This window comes from Drosophila subpulchrella, chromosome 2L, assembly GCF_014743375.2.
Source record: "Drosophila subpulchrella strain 33 F10 #4 breed RU33 chromosome 2L, RU_Dsub_v1.1 Primary Assembly, whole genome shotgun sequence".
Taxonomy (NCBI): domain Eukaryota; kingdom Metazoa; phylum Arthropoda; class Insecta; order Diptera; family Drosophilidae; genus Drosophila; species Drosophila subpulchrella.
The window spans coordinates 23285778-23302290 of NC_050610.1; the positions used below are offsets into that span (position 1 = coordinate 23285778).

Below are 16513 nucleotides of genomic sequence, written 5' to 3' on the forward strand. Positions count from 1 at the left end.
CACGTGTCAGCGGAGCGATAAAATTTATTTACGCAGCATTGCGGGTCAAGTGAAAGCACATTTTTCTGCAGGCCTTCGGACCTTCAAATTGAATTTACGCTGGGATTTCGCGATTTCGTTCGAGTGGCGAATTAAAAATCGAAACCGAAATCGAAATGTAAACCTGACTTAAAAATGGGCGTAGGGCAGTCGCATTGACACGCGGCCATATTTTAAATGTCAACAGGATGGAATGGGCTGGGATCCCCATCCCGATACAGATACCGATCCGATATGATCCCAAAAAAAAAGAAGCCAAGGATGGGGGCAATCCGCCTTGTCCCTGCCCAGGCACATCAGAAATTCAATAAAATACCATTAAATTACAAAATGAAGACAATTCATTTTTCTTGTTTTCCTTATTTTCGATTCCCTTCGATGCGATTGCATTTTGTTTCTTTAAGCAGGAGCATTTACTGTCGCTTTGCGGTTATAAGCAATAAAGTATTAAAATCCTTCTGGCTTATAAACGTTGAAAGCGACATTTATCGTAATATTTTATGAAATCAGTGAATATTCGGTGAGCGTTGCAACTTAGTTGACTGGCTGGGTTTTCGGTTTCGGTTTCGGGTTTGGGTTCGAGTTCTATTGTGCGGCCATAAAACTGGAATGACGGATGTTAGTTGGACCGATGCTGAATCCGCAATTGAGGCTTAATTTATCTTGATGTACTTGCTGGTCTCAGTGGGTTGACAAGGTCAAAGATTATGGTTTCGATTCGCTGGTGATGTATGGGAATTGCTTATGTTCAATGACCTGAATGGTTTTGTATAGAGACATATTTTTAAGAATTTATTTAGGGGGATAATCAGTAGAATTTTTATAGCATAGTAACTAACATATTTAGGCTGTAAAATATGGTAAGCCTTGTCTACTAGATGTTTTAAAAATGACTGAATAACGAAATTATTTTGTTTACATTTTACAGAGCATCCCGAAGTAATAACAGAATATACCCCTTCAAGGGATCATAATTTCAGCCATAATCGAATACCAGAGCCGAGGAAAAGGAAAGGAACGGATCGGGCCAAGAGTAATGGCCAAGGGTTGGCCAGGGCAACGCCCATCACATACTACCGAATCGAATCCGGGGCGATTTTTCTTATTGCCTTCAACTTTGCACTGCCGAAAATGTATACCAGGGCCCAACCAAAAAAAAAAAATAATATAAAAGAAAACAAGTAAGAAAACGAAAATACTGCGAGCCAGGCGCACTTTCAATTAATCAAGGAAATTAATTAAGGCCCGTGGATGGATGGTAGCCAAGTGGTTCAGTGACCAGCCAGCGGGCACCACGCTCGCCGATTGCAACATAATTTTCATTTGGCTCAGCATGCGTTTTCATCGTCGCGGTTATCATTTGGACATTTGGACTGGACTGTAACTGGGATTCGGACTCGGATTCAGACTCGGATTCAGTATTCGTATACGGATTGGGGCTGAGCTTGAGCCTGGTCAATTAGCACGCATGTAGCTCGCCGGGCGCTGTCGGGGCGATAATTAAACGCAGGTCGCTGGAGTTCGGTTGCCAATCCAATCCAATCCGCTGGTGACAATTGGCCACGATTTATGCACGTACCCGATTGCGCAACATTTTCCAAATAAATTTTCGCGCCTAATCGCGGCCACCACAAAATGCTACACGCTGCGCCCCAGTCGCCTGGGTTAATGGGTAATCGAAGCGGTCCACTAAACCTCCGAATGGTAGTAGCTCAGCACGATCACCATGTCCGCGGTGGTATCTGTGGAGGATGGAAGGGGGTACAGGAGGAGGAAGTGCTTGAAAGGAAGTAGTACTTACACCCAATCTTGAAGAACGCATAGCCCACCAAATAGTAGTCACTCATGCCGATGGCTGCGATCACCATGTGACTAACCATTTCCAGAATCAGGCCAGCAAGACAGGTCACCAGGTGGACGGGCAGCAGGTTGGGATTTTGCTGAAAGACAGTACTACGCTCAGATAAAAACAATAACTAAAAGATTTCCCATCTTAATCTAATAACTATCTCCCAACTTTTTTGAGAATAAACGTTCTTGAAATCGAGACGAAAGTACTCTCGAGTTTGGTATACGAGTCTAAACGATCGTGAAATAGACATACAATTAATCTTGGTTTTGTTTTTAGAGACGAATGTACTCTCGCAAACTGAGAGCACTTCATCTCTATTTTAAGACCTTGAGAATAAATCCATCTTAGCTCACTTTTCAGATCAAGTGAATTCTTTGATTACTGAGTGTATCTCCTAATCCCTTACCCTGTAAATCGCTGTGAAAAGAACCATATCCGAAAGGATGTTCCAAAAAGCAGAAATAATCCAGATTATTAAAATATCACCACAGAACTGCTCTTTACTTATTATAGTCCATACTGATTCCAATATATCTACGGTAAGGCCTGAAATCGCAATTGAAAGGGCACCGGTTCGTAAGCTAAGACAACAGCAAAACTTTTTCATTATTGGTATCCTGAAATCGTTAGGATCTTGTTAGCGCATAAGTTTTCTTCATATCATGATATGTACTTACTTGACAATTCTAGCGACCTTTAGCTGTGGAACTTTTGGGCTCCATTGCTGTAGTCAGGTATTCGAATTTTCTACGACATTTGACAATTTTTCGAAAGGAATCCTTTTGATCAATTTAAGTAAAAAAAAAATGTGGAAAATCCAGGACTTCCTTTAGTGTTTTGTGTACAAATTAATATTTTGGGAAAATAAATGACAACATTTTAAAAGCATCTTAATAATAAACTTTCAGAATAACGAAAATCTAGTTTTATAAAATGGGTTTTCAAATAGGGAAAGTCAGGACCTTATGTAGAACCGCCGCGTTTATGTATAATAAAGAGGATACAGTCCGTTGTTACTTTGCTTATCTAAAAAAACTTGCAAAACATTTTAAAGAAAACTAAATCTAGATCACTTTTGCTATCACTCATATACTAACGGTTCAATTTTCATACTTTGTATAAGCAGATAGATTGTAGTTTGGCTCACCTAGTTTGTATCAAAATTAAAAGTATAAAACATAAGAGTGATAAAATGTGGCCCGTAAAAGCATCCCCAAAAAAGCTCCTGGTGCCACTCTCAGCGGATCTGGTGGAGGATATAATCGCCCATGGAAACGAGAAGCGAACACCACCAGGAAATCCTCGGGAGGTGGAGTGTGTGGGCGATAGCAGGGAAACCCAACGAAGAGCACCCTCCACATTCACTCAACCCATTCCTTTGGAGATCAGGCGACGCACTGAAGGCCTAGCCGAGGGGCCCATTGTGGTGCCCCGTCCAATTTCAATGACCATCTTGTCCAAGCCCAAGCGAAAATTACAAAAGAAAACACCAATGGTCATAAAGCAGAACAAGGAAGTTAAGGACTCAATGGTGGAGCTTTGGGTCAGGGATCCCACCGTTAAGAAACTAGCTGATAGGGTAAGGCTTTCCTTTGCTTCGAACAACGGAAAACCGGTAAAGCTGACGCCCAGCATGGTTTTGACCAAGTTGGAAGCCCGCTTGGATACCTTAGCGAATGGTATGATGGCACTGCAAAAGTGGGTGCCCATCCTGATCAATCAGAATAGGAAGCTCATAAAGGGCAAGCCAGCTACCTTAAATGCTTCCCCATCCCCTGTATCACTCTCCATCAAGTCGAGCTCTGATCCGGGTCAGGTTGAAACTTCTTCCGATGATTCTACCGCTTCAGAGCTGGATCTGCGGGGTGATCAGTTGAAGACGAAACGCAATACCACCAGGGAGCTCTACTACGACATGCAGATGCACCTGGTCAACATGCTGGTGGTGCCCAAGTCCCACACCTCGCTGTTCCTCAACCAGCGAAAGGATTTGATGAGGCAATTGGGTGGAGGACATGGCCATTGGCGGCATCAGTATACCGAAGAGGATTGGAAGCGGGATCGCGAGGCGGCCGCCTTCCTCAAAGGAGACTCCTCTGGAGACTTGGCCACTCGGCGCTTGAAGAATGTGCGTCGTCAGTGAAAGTAAAAGATTTCTTTATTTGCCTCAAAACTATTTGAGAAATTGTGCCGGTCATTTGGTGGGACGGGGGTATAGGGGTCTGGAATCTGGTCGGGAAAAGCTTTTAGCTGGGACATCTTGTCTGCGGTTAGGGCTAAAACAAAAGCCGTGTTTTTCCACGGCACAGTTTTTCCATAGCTATTTTTTGAGACGTTTGTCATGGGTGAGCTTTCTTCTGTGGCATCTCATTGAAAAGGGTTAAGCGGGTTCGATCCCAGTTCTACCTCACATGATTATTTTCAAGCCACAATCACACATAAAATATTTATCCAATATTAAAAGCAGATAATTGGGTTGGTATATGGAAAAAGAGGACAAAAAACTTATGTCCAAAGCAGGAATTTTTTAATGTGCATTTTCGTCATAATTCTGTTAAAATGAGTTCCCCAGCCAAAAAGCAGACTGCTTTGTGTAGCTAAAACCCTAAGCTAACGATCCATATTTATTTTGGTTAGATTTAGAAAAATTAAAATTTGACCACATTTTCCTTTTTTTACAAGGGGTAGCATCATGATTTTTTGCAAGAATTGGTCAAAAATATAAATTTCTAGATTCTAACGCCAATTGAATGGGAATTTTAATACGAACTCATCAAGGTATGACATTCCATTTTTGGACACTGTTATAGAAAGCTAACAATCTTTTTTTGGCAATTTTACATTTCTTACACAACATTTAATTTCCAGACTTGAAAGCCAAACGATTAAGAGTTCTGTTACAATGGACAATATAAATATTGGTAAATTAAGCTGATATGAATTTAAACAAAACATCATGATAGGTATTCCATAAACTTTCTTTTAGTGTGCTATACACCTCAACTTTTACCCATTTGACAGTCGTTTTCCTGACATTGCATGTCGATCAGGCGGAATTCCCGCATCCTCCCCCTGCAAACATTTGCCAATTTGGGCTTGAAAGTAATGATTTTTATTACTGCAGCGGCAACATTGAAAACTTCCCCCACCTGGAGTCACTTCGTCATGTTCGTGGTGAGGCGATAACCGCGGGCTCTTTGCATTTTGGCCAAATATTAGCACACAATTCGATTTTGCATGCCAGCCCCGAGGAGGAGGATGGGGATTTGGAGTAGGAGGAGGATTGGGATTGGGAGTAGGGTCTCCGGGGGAACCAGTCAATTTCCACGAGTGCAAGTGGCGAGTTTTCCATGACACTCCATGATCTCTCCACTGTCCTCCGGCAGCTGTGCGCTTTTCGCTTTCACCTGTTGGCCTGAGTTATGTAAAAATCCACTGTCAAATTAATGGTGATTTATATATGCGGCTTAATGGGCACTTGGCATGGGATGCGGGTACTCCGTTTACGGGGATCATGAGCGCAGTGTGAATGTGCCGAATAGATTGGCCTTAAACTGTTGCTGTGGGTGAATTACCTTGAATAGACCCAGAAAGGAGACTATAATGTTCAGTTAATCATGTTAAGGTCGGTGGAGAAAGGTTAGAATAAGTTTGCTTAGAAGAGAAGGGAAGTAAAGGAAATGAAGGCCTTATGATATTGATCTCTCATTAACCAAATAGACTTGATTTAAACATGATTGTTGAGCTGTAGAATCTCTTACTTTTCATAGATTTCCATCACTTTTAAAAATAAATGATAGTCTAAGATAATGATAGTCATAAGATAATTATTGACAACAATATGATGGTAAGCATGGTCAAAATAATCATTATTCAACAAAGTATATTTCATATAATTTAACAAAAATGAGGATAATTTTGCACCTTGTAGGAACAATATATTTAAAAAGAATTCTCTGTTTTTGCCAGTCTGTACAATTGTATAGGGCTAAACATTCTATTTATGTTGCTTACAGAAATTTTAACTGGCTGAAAAATTGTAACAATTTTGAAAATTATAAAACAAAAAACTAAAATTAATTACCCAGTGACTTTAAAGTCCACCTCACCTCCAGAGCCTGCTCTCAATAATTCCTTGTAATGCAAGGTCGGGATCGACCTGAACACAACACCCAACAACTGGTCTCGCTTAATCCGTCGTTTAGCTCGCCATCCGCGGAATGTTAAACCCATGCACTTAGCGATAATCCAAGTCAAACAAAATGCCTACAAGTGGTCGGGGATTGGACCTGGGGCAGCCTTAGCTTGTCGGGGGCAATTACCTGGACCTGGACCTGTCCGGGAGTGACTGATGATGGGACCCAGACGTATTCGCAGGCGTCGCGACAAAATGCCACCGCACTCAAATCCAAGAGTCGCGCGATTGGTGACAATAAAAGTGCAAGGCAATTTGCGAATGCGTCTCTAATTGAGCCCACTGGGGAGACAATTGGTAGATAAATTGTACACAAAGCGAAAATTTGGGTACACAGGGTTCAGTCTAATCTTTTTGTTACAAGAAATAAAAAATGAAATGGAACCTATAATATTAAACATATGATTGTTTTTAGCTATCAAGTAAAAGATGCTTTAGGAATGTTTTAGGGTTCCTTTTCTTAATATGGCTATTATTATTAGTACTATTATTCAGTGGCAAAGAAACTTACCTTTGTACAATCTAATATTTTAGTTTAATAAATGTAGGTAAGGTAAGTTTAGGTTCACTACTTATTATTATTATTTTTATTAGTTTTTCCCTTAACTTTGTACGTTGCTTTTTCTGAAAACCAAAACATCCAGGTGCATTTGCCAATGTAAATTAACCGAAACGGTTTTAGAAAGGGGTCTGAGATGTCATGGCTTTGATTTAGTCGGACCCATGAAGGCTCTACATTTTTGCTCGCCTGCCAGGTGACAATCAGCTGGTATATTTTTACTCGAAATTATTTCTGTAATTTTGCGCACACATGAGCGGGGCAAAAGTAGGGGGATTTTCGAGGGGGGCCGGGAGAAAATGGACCTAGTGCGATCGGAATTTCATTTAGAAAGTTGCACTGGGAAGTCGATGTGGTGGTGGGGTTTAATTTGCATTTGCCAACTCTGAGCGACATTTGGCCAGCGGAAAGAGGGGGGAATTGAAACCGAAGCCCAGACAGGCGACATTCTTCTCCATTCACTTTTCTTGGGCCGAACAAAAAGCCGTTTAGCCACAATTGGGTCATTTAATAATACTCGTAATCGCAAAGAGGGGTCTCGGTACTCGGTACTCGAGACTTGGGGCTCCCCCGCACCGCTCACGATTTCCTATTCTAATTCTGTCAATCATGCGCTGCAACTGATTTTTTTCCCCGCCGTGCTCTATTTGATCTTGATTTTGATCTTTAACTTGTCTTGACGCATATTTGATTTTGCCACACCCACCCGCCGCGTCTCCCCCATTTTCTCCGCCTTTTCTTCTTTCCAGCGAAATGCTTTCTACTCCGCACTGATTGTCTTTGTCTCTCGGCTGAAACGCTTGGCTTTAATGGTTTTTGATTGATTATCGCGTGCCATGGGTGCCCCAACCTCAGTGGGTGCTCTACAGACCCTCTCTAGACCCAGCTCCATCTCGAGATTCAGCTCCAGGTGGTGTCGCTTGGCCCACGATCGAATCTCTTCTTTTGTTGGCTTTCATTTGAAGTCTGCTTAATTAGCCCGATATGTGTGCCTGCCTTGTTGACTCCCTGCACGTGCTGTGATCTCTCCTGCCTCTCCATCCATATACCATATTATAAACCATAAGATACAATGTCAGTTCCTGGTACAAAACCCACTTGGGCAGGCATGAGTGGGCACATCGAATCGATTGTAGAAGTTCAAAGTTGAAACTTGTTGTACAAGGTGGAGCAGATGGGGTAAACTACGTGACGCATGTTTCATGAGCGGTGGAAGGGAAATTTCTTTTGGGTAAGTGGTAGGGCACTAAAATTGATTGGTCCAAAAATAATTAGAAATTTTGGGGCTGTTATTCGTAACTAATATGTTAACATTCATTAGTGCATACCAATTTTAGTAATATTTTTCATTTCTTCTATAAATTTTAAGTGTAAGATATGTGGGTTCAACCAAAATATGTTTGAGTTTCTATTTCAAAATCAATAAATCCTAGTTTAACATAGAAAAGCTTCTTTGCCAAAGGTCAAAGCCTAAAGCCCACTGAAACTTAATGGACAATTCACTCAAAACACTAACCTGAATTAATTTTCCATAAAAAGCATAGATAATCCAGCTGCAATATTACTTTTCCTGGCTGCCTCGACTTTCCACTCATTATGAATGTAAGCTGACAGTCCTGGCCCGCAGTTCATCGATGGCTGCATCTCAATCGCGGCCATCAAATGACTTCGACTTTCCCGACTTTCAGCCATCTCATCACAATAATGTCCTAGTCGGTGAAATCAAATCTCGGTGAGTGTGCTGTCAAAATGTTATTCAACCAGAGACGATATATACGGGGTTACCCAACTACCAACTACATATGTCAACACCATGAACTTGAAACCCACCGAAGACCCAGTGGACCTGAAGCCAAGGAGCAGGAGCTTTAAACTGAAGCTGCAGTTGCCTCTAAAAGCATTTTGTATTCTAATTAGATTGTCAGCGGCACGACAACAACCTCATTTTGGCTCACAAAATGCCTTTTCACATTTGCATTAGCGCCAACGTGAGGAGAGAAGACAAAAATCTACATAAACTTTGGACAGTTGGTCGGGCAGTCACTGAGAAAAAATTAAAGAACTAGTTTTAAGAACCGATATCATGCTTTTTTATCCTTAAACTTAAAAACATTAATTAAATAAATAGAACCTTTTAATATTTTTTATTTTTGGAGTTCTTACTTTTTAAGCCAAATGGAATTTAGTTTTTTATATAATCAGCTTCCTAAAAAATATTTTCATGTTATTATAAATTAAGTGGAATTTAAAATTCAAAAAAATTTGCAATCTTTAACCTATACTTTTCGAAATAAGAATAATTTTGTAACTATACAAACATTACACTTTCCAAGAAACTTTCACTCGTTCTTATGGTAAAGAAAAAGTAGGTTTTAAATATATCAAGGATTCTTATGATATCTTTTATAATAAAAGCCTCCATTTTTTCGCACAGTGTCGTGGAGTAGGAGTTTGCAGTTTGAAGTTCATTAACATGCACAGGTTAATTACCGTTGTTGTTGGCCGCTCGAGGAAATGAGCCATTAGAGGAGGGGATTCCAAGAGGCGATGGAGCGCCGCAGTAGCCAAAAGCCGGCGATAAAACTGGCTAAAAGCATACATAAAAAGACACATGTTACGAGTGAGTATGAGTGTGTTTGGGCCTTATTTTCCAGCGGGGGAAGGACTGTGACAAATGCTTAAGCCCGAGGAGGAGGACGTGCCTCTGGCCACTGCGCTTTCCTGGCCAACATGCAAAATGTTGCACTGATAAGAGACACAAAGCCAAGGAGTCATCCCGTTTGCCGTTTGCAGTTTGCTGTTTTCAGTTGGCCAACTGCAGCGGTAAATGAGCATCCCGGGCACGATCATTAAAACAAAAGCGGCAGCCGAGGAGCCATCACTGACAAGCCATGACCAAGAGCAATGGCCAAAAAAAAAGGGGTGCACTTCTGAAGGGGTCTTCGACTTTCAGATACCCGGCATTTAGAACTGTTCTACCTTAAGGTGTTATAAAAAAAAACTGGAAATTTTAAAAGATTGTCTTTAAAATAGAATTATAGACCTACCTTTTTATAAAGAATGTGATTGGAAATATCAAAATGATCTTTAAATTTTTTTTGGGTGCATTTACTAACATTTAATTTAATCAAAAAGTATTAAAATCAAACAATATATATGAAATATTTCAGTAAACTTATTGAAACGGTTGTCAAGATTTTTTTGTTACCAAACCCTCCAAACCCTCCAATGTTAAACTACATTTTAAATTATAATCTTAGGCACACACAAAAATTCTTCCAGATTACTTTATTTATATGTATATTTACCATATACCCTTTCGTCCCTCTAACTACAGGGTATCCTAAATAAATACAACAGTAGAGCAGCAGGCAGCTACCAAGTTTGTGCCTTCTGGTGTTGGATTGCCTTAAACGATCCGCGTGAATAACTAATTTCAATGGAGTCTGTGCCAGTGCCGCCGCTCGCCTCTCAACATTTATCACCCACCATCGGCGCAGAAGTCCCGGGACTTCCAACCAGAAGCTATATGCACAGCCGAGCTCCCGAGGAGCCCTAATCCCAGAAGACAATGGGACAGTTCATTTATTTTTTTCGCTCCTCGGCCACTTTTTGTCCGCCTGCCCGCACAGACAATAAAAAGTTAGTGCCGGACTGCGTAGGACATGCAAAAAACAAGAACGCATTGGGCCAGAGGATTGGTCTTAATGAGCAGAAATGGGACTAGCAAAAAGGAGCTGCCAGCGAAGTGTGGTCAAGATAAGTTTCCTGAAAACAGATTTAGGCGAGGAACAAGTGAGCCTGGGTTTTATGCTAAAGCGCTATGATCTATGGAAGTTGTAGGAGCTGGGGATAAACAAAGATGTTGCTTATAAGATAAATATATTTTTTTTAAGAACTTGGTTTTACTTTTTAGTAATTTTAAAGTACCAACCAAACAAATTTAGTTTTAATAATTCAATAAATATTTTTTCTGTTTTATAGATTAATCGAATTTCCAATTAAGTTCTTGCTTATAAGTATTTGCTCGTAAATATAATAAAATAAATGTAACAAAGAGAATTATACCTCATTATATGCTCTATTTTAAAGATCCAAAGCAGTGGGTCTTGTGAAATAGATAGTGCTCTTCTTGTCTGCCGTAAGGGCCACCAAAATATTCTCCACCTCACACTCGGAATTATAGAGATAGGCCTCGGTGAACTTGGTGTTGGCATGACCATATTTTGTATATTGATGAGGAGCCTGGTTGACGGTCACAAGTTCGAAGGCCTCCCTGCAGGTGTCCTTATCGCGATAGTTCTCATTATAGTAGCCAAAGGGTATCAGGTTGGTCAGCTTTTCATGGGGGGTGGTGATCTCGCCAATCAAATGACGGGTCACCTGATTGCTGGTCACACTGTCCAGATTCTCCTGCGGCTCCGAGATATATCCCCTGAAGGTAGAACCCTCGATCTGCACATCCAGGAAGTATATGGCATTGCTGATCAGCGGGAAGGTGTAATTGAAGCACTTGTACCCGATGCCCTCTCCTCCAAACGTACTACACTCGAAATTATCACCTGGACTTGCACTTGTGGCATCCCAAACGGAAAATAGAACCGTGTACTTGGAGCTCTTGTCGTAATTCTGCAATCCTATGTAGCCACTCGATTCGGTGGTATAGAACTGCAGAAAGTTATAGACGCCATCGTTGCGAGGATTCGGGCTGGTCATCCACTGGAAAATGCTGCGAATCCCAATGAATCCTGTTTCCTGGTACTCGATTATAGCCCTGGCGTTGCCCAGAACATCATTGAATCGAGGGGAACCGGCACTTAACTGCTCCTTTCGAAGGACACTCATGAACCTGGACATATTCTCCTCCGCTTCCTGACGACTTGGCTTTATAGCAAAGATTCCAGCGAGGAAAAAAGCCCAGCCAAGTAGAAAAACTAGTGCAAATTTCGTAGATACTGCCATTGTGGAATTCGAATGATTTGTGACTATTTGCCGGTTGATTGGCCCACTTTTTATATGCGGAAAATTGAGTGTTTATTTTCCAAGTGATAAGCAGCGATTCGGTTTGCAAAAAGTCTTTTGTTTGTGATAAGAACCCACTCAAATGGCTAAGATCCGAGGTAATCAAAACACGTACACTATAACATAAATCATTCTTATAAAACTCACTTTACTTTATTTTTGGGATTCTGTTACTACTATTTACAGTAGGTAGTTACTACTTTAATTATTCTTTTAAATTTTGTTGGTATATTTTTTACATTTATTAGAATATGTAAAATTAAATAAAAAATATATTTAAGTAATGGCTTTATTAAATAAAAATCAATATGCTATTTTTAAAAGAATAATTAGGGAATACCTACTATAATTTATATCTAATTCAAATACCTACTCAAGCATTTGCTTCAAGTGCTCTTCAAGGAAAAGCCTTATTGACAGATAAGAACCTAATCAATTGGCAAGTACTAACCAGGGAAGCCTGTATTTTTTGCGTTGATAGTTATGAAAGCCCCAAATCGAGGGAAGTAACACTGATACTCGAATTGTTATTGACCCACAAACTGCTGGGCTGCAAAAATTCCGCTCGGATCAAGGTCCGTAACCCGGAGTCAAGAGCAAAGCAGCAGAGTTCAAGTCATAACTCAGCAATCCCCTCCATTCCCATCCCGATCCCCATCCTGATCTTCATTCGCGGCATCAGCAGTCAGAGAACGTAGCACTAAATCAAGCCCACATGGAGTTCAGGCCATGCGACCAGCATCAGTTGTTCCCTCGCTTTTTGACAGTTTTGCGCACAGTAGCAGTTGCAGTTGAAGTGGAAGTGCCAGACCCTAGACCAGAGAACAGTAGCAGAGTGCAACTACACTGGAAAAAAAGGGACTTAAATCAAGGGCTTACTTAAAAATTAAATATATAAACTAATCTTAAAATGTTTTATTTTTAACCTCTAGTTAAATCTAAGTACAACTACACTAGAAAACATTTAAAAATAAAATAAGGTTTTCCTAATAAGTGTTAAACAAAGGACCTTAATGTTAAATTAATCCTAAATCAAGGGCTTGGGAAAATAATCTTAGCTCAGGGTTTCCCAAGAAATGTTACAAATAAACTATTTCTAAAATTCGTTATTTCTAATCTATAGTTTCTGAAAAGAGCTACTTCAAATTAAATATAAATGTAAGTGTAAGCTGGAGAAAAGGCTTGAATTCTCAGATAAGAAGAATTATCAGAGCATGAGGCTCTAGTGGCTCTGTTATAAGACTCTTCAAATCATATCAATCCCTGCACTTTAATTCGGCCTCTGAAACTAATCTTACTAGCAGTAAGACTTATAAAAACAGATATATAAAAAGGTTTTAATATTCTTGGTCTCGTCTATTTTTTTGGCACAGCGTAGAACCCATAGTCATCCGCCGCCGTCATCATCATGTTGACTGGGGCATGATAAACGCAAGCTGGGCCCAGTGAGGAGGAGGCTCTGGCCGAACATGTGTTGCCTGTCGAAGATTCAGCCGGAACGCGACCCACAGTTTTGGCCAGGTCTACGAGTCTAAGACTACGAGTGCCTCTGAATGGCTGCTCTTTTTTGTCCGCTGTGAGCTGTGAGCTGCTCGGTGTTCGGTGTTCGGCGTTCACTGGAACTGGCACAAAACCTTTCGGTGGCTCACATAAATTTTAAATATCCGCGAGAGATGCGCCAGCGAGTTGGCCTACCATATTTGGGCATACGGCCAATGCAGTTTTTAACCATTTTTATTGACCCAAGGGAGGCGAACCATCCAACCAGCCACTGGCTCATTAGTGGATTCGGGGGCACATCGGGGCGTATGAGTAATGCCCCGCAATTTGCACGCCTTGAAAGGATTAATTCGTTAACAATTATTCGCCGCTGTAATATGCAAGACAAAACCAATAAATCTATTAATTAAGCCGACATTTGTTTAGCATCTGTTGCGATTTCCTTTTTGCTCTGCACAATTTGATAAATATGACCCGTTCAAGTCGAGAGTCTGGTCTCGGTTTCCGAAGTGGATTTGCTGAAATTTAAGACAGTGGGTGGTCCGGATTGGAAACGGTTTTTCGGCTGAATGAATCAACTGACAGTACAGTGGGACAAAGTATATCAAGTCTGATATATTTATAAAGGAAATACCTTTTATTGAACTTTATTTTAATGAAAAACTATTATATATTATGTATGTTTCGTGAACATACTGATCAAATACATCATTTTTTTAAAGACCTCTCTAACTATTATATCTCTGTTATTTCCAAAATATATAGGGACTTTCCTGTAGGATCTTACCACTGTTCTGGGCACAATAAACCAATTGCCGAGAAGTAACAACCAACTTCTGCAACCGCGTGGTGTGTATAAATTTGCCAAATTAAAAAGCGACAGCGACGGCGGTTCCAAGAAGGTTTTTCTTTGGGGGGCAGCTGGGTGTTTTTGGGTGGTTTCGAGATCGAGAGTTGTGAATTGTGAGTCGCGAGCCACCCACCGCCGCCCCCAGATGACGCAACAGGGAGCCCATAGCAGGCGTCTATAAATAAACCAACCGCCAGAGTAAATCAAAACAAGGCACGAACATGTGGCGCTTGCAGTTTTCCAGCCAGGATCAAGTGGGCCGACTGGGATTGGGACTTGGATTGGCAATGGGTATTGGTACTGGGATCTCGGGTGTGGTCGCCGCTGTGATATGTGCCCAGAATTGGATCGGATTTGGTGGATTTGTCATCCCCATCTGGGCCCATAAATTCGTTACGCATTTTCTTAGCCAGCCTGCCGAACAGTCAGCCAACCAACTTACACAATGCAGCCATAATGTTTCCGATACGGCTTTTGATCTGCCCCGTTGTCAACATCTTATTCCCATCCTGACATGATTGATTTTCCATGTTCCCGGCAAAGTGGAAGCCTCTCTGGGGTCAGTTGGGGACTTTCTAAAAAATATTTCACTTGGCCTCTCGCACACTCATCAAAATTGCAATGGGCACTGAAAAAATCATATCCTTCTTCTTTTTCATGGATTCTTTTTAAAAGTAAAATTTTTTAGACATCCATATTATTAATAAATAGTTTTATTATATTCAAGAACCTACGAAGATATGTGGTATATTAAAAATGATATCAAAATATAAAATATTGATTTTAAGTTGCAATCTTTTTTAGTGTGCGAAAAATGCAAAGTATTTTTGTAAAACTGAGGCCAACAAAGGTTTTTAGCCATATTTGGTAACGAAAACCATATCCATTCACACCTCCCACACTGGGGCAGTAAACATTACATCAACATCAAATTCTGGTGGCAGTAAAAGTGCCTTAAAACGTTTGTAATTGAAATTTATTGGGCCGCAAGTGTTGCACAAATTATTTTGTTTGATATGGCCGAGGGATAGATCCCATATCCCATTCCAGATCGAAGATCCAAGAGGGTTTTGCCGCCATGGGGCAAGAATCGTCGCTTAGTGGAGCAATCAATCGACTATATATGGCTGGAAACTGGGGAAAACACTTAGCCAAGACGATTTCATTTGGCTTTATGGCCGACCAAAATCGGCCATGTGAGAAAACCGAGTGTGCGGAAAACTGAGGCAGCTGGGGAGAAGAATTGGGCTGGGAAAAAGTTATTAATATGGGTCGATTGCCCCGGGGCACCCGACTGCAGACTCTTCTAGCCGCCGCGGAGTTGGCTTCCAATTTTGGTAGCTTGATTTGTCACGATGCTTTTTTTTCTGGTTTCCTTGCGGTTCGGCGGTTTTTTCTGTGTTTTTTTTTTTGTTTTTCTGCCAGCCGGGAGAAGACAAACAAATTGGTCTGTAGTTGAAAATTGACAAGAATTTCGTGACTTTGTCACCTCTTTTTCCCTTTTTTCGAGGTTTTTTTTTGCAGCAGTCGAGGAGATCTTACAACGCCCTCGAAGGCAGCAGGAGCTTTCTTTCCTTGTGGCCTCCGCTCGTTAAGTGGCAGGCAGCGCGTGCGCATTAAAGTCGCTCCACCGGCTTCGAGTTGGCTTCCCTCTGGCCCCTCTTAGCCCCCTGAATCCCCATCCCTATAGACAAAATAAAAAACCAGCGCCCCCGCCCCTGGAAATCACTTCATCATCGGACATCGGGCCATTCTAAAGTCAAAGCTGCGACTGAAAAACTTTAGTCAGATTTATTTCTCGGTTTCGTTGGTGTTTCTTTTTACTGCTGCTGGTGTTGTTGTTTCGGCCAAGTTGTATAGTGTACACTATTCCCATACTCTGTGGCTAAGGGTCTTTATGTGATACTGGCTTATAGGATTTTTTATAAAGGTATTTCTTAATGAATGTGAAAATAAATATCTTCCAAAACAATTCAATTAACTTTTATAAAACTCATAAACCTAAAAAAAAAGTATTTAAAAAACTAGTATTAAATAAACTTACAGGTGTATTATTATAATATTTAATAATATGATTAAAGAATTTTATTATTGTTGAAATTCGCTTATAACATATAATAATAATACCAAATTTTGTATATTAATAGTCCAGTTCCAGTTCCACACGAAATACAAATAAGTATAAAACTTTCAAGTAATTAAACTAAATTCCCTATAGATAGAGCATGAAAAGTTCTCCCAACAGACAATAATTTTCCTGCTTACTTCATTTGGTTTATTGTGATTTTTATTTCTTATCCCTTTCTTCGGTTCGTTGTTTTTTTGTGTGCTGGCTCTACCTGTAACCTTTTGCACTTGGTACCCTTTTTTCAATTTAATGAATTTTTTTGCCGTCGTTTTCTTTTTCTGCACCCAGTGACAGCTACAAGAGGCCTTTGGCCAACTCGAAGGCGGGAAGTCTGGGGATACTATGGGTTTACTCTGGGGACAACTGCA

At 40.7% G+C, this 16513-nt stretch overlaps 3 protein-coding genes across 3 annotated transcripts; 1 reads left to right on the forward strand and 2 right to left on the reverse strand.

The window, feature by feature from the left end:
• Positions 1–1221: 1221 nt before the first annotated feature.
• LOC119547757 lies at positions 1222–2748 on the reverse strand. The gene is made up of 4 exons (XM_037854762.1): positions 2569–2748; positions 2298–2508; positions 1841–1979; positions 1222–1781 (listed from the first exon to the last, which is right to left on the reverse strand). The coding sequence occupies exons 2-4, from the start codon at positions 2496–2498 to the stop codon at positions 1729–1731; spliced, it is 393 nt and encodes a 130-aa protein (XP_037710690.1). The 5' UTR covers positions 2499–2508; positions 2569–2748; the 3' UTR covers positions 1222–1728.
• A 234-nt stretch (positions 2749–2982) lies between these two features.
• On the forward strand, positions 2983–4055 carry LOC119547450. The gene has a single exon (XM_037854311.1). The coding sequence runs from the start codon at positions 3084–3086 to the stop codon at positions 4032–4034; it is 951 nt and encodes a 316-aa protein (XP_037710239.1). The 5' UTR covers positions 2983–3083; the 3' UTR covers positions 4035–4055.
• Positions 4056–10628: 6573 nt separating this feature from the next.
• LOC119547842 lies at positions 10629–11607 on the reverse strand. The gene has a single exon (XM_037854871.1). It carries the CDS (start codon positions 11605–11607, stop codon positions 10732–10734), a length of 876 nt encoding a protein of 291 aa, XP_037710799.1. The 3' UTR covers positions 10629–10731.
• Positions 11608–16513: the final 4906 nt, after the last annotated feature.

What these genes read in the sequence shown, in the direction of transcription:
- LOC119547757 (XM_037854762.1), bottom strand. Translation starts at nt 2,498, where the DNA reads ATGAAAAAGTTTTGCTGTTGTCTTAGCTTACGAACCGGTGCCCTTTCA. An exon ending in TTTTCACAGCGATTTACAGG is followed by an intron (nt 1,980 to 2,297) that starts GTAAGGGATTAG and finishes ACTGTCTTTCAG; the next exon opens with CAAAATCCCAACCTGCTGCC. An exon ending in TGCGTTCTTCAAGATTGGGT is followed by an intron (nt 1,782 to 1,840) that starts GTAAGTACTACT and finishes CATCCTCCACAG; the next exon opens with ATACCACCGCGGACATGGTG.
- LOC119547450 (XM_037854311.1), top strand. Translation starts at nt 3,084, where the DNA reads ATGTGGCCCGTAAAAGCATCCCCAAAAAAGCTCCTGGTGCCACTCTCA.
- LOC119547842 (XM_037854871.1), bottom strand. Translation starts at nt 11,607, where the DNA reads ATGGCAGTATCTACGAAATTTGCACTAGTTTTTCTACTTGGCTGGGCT.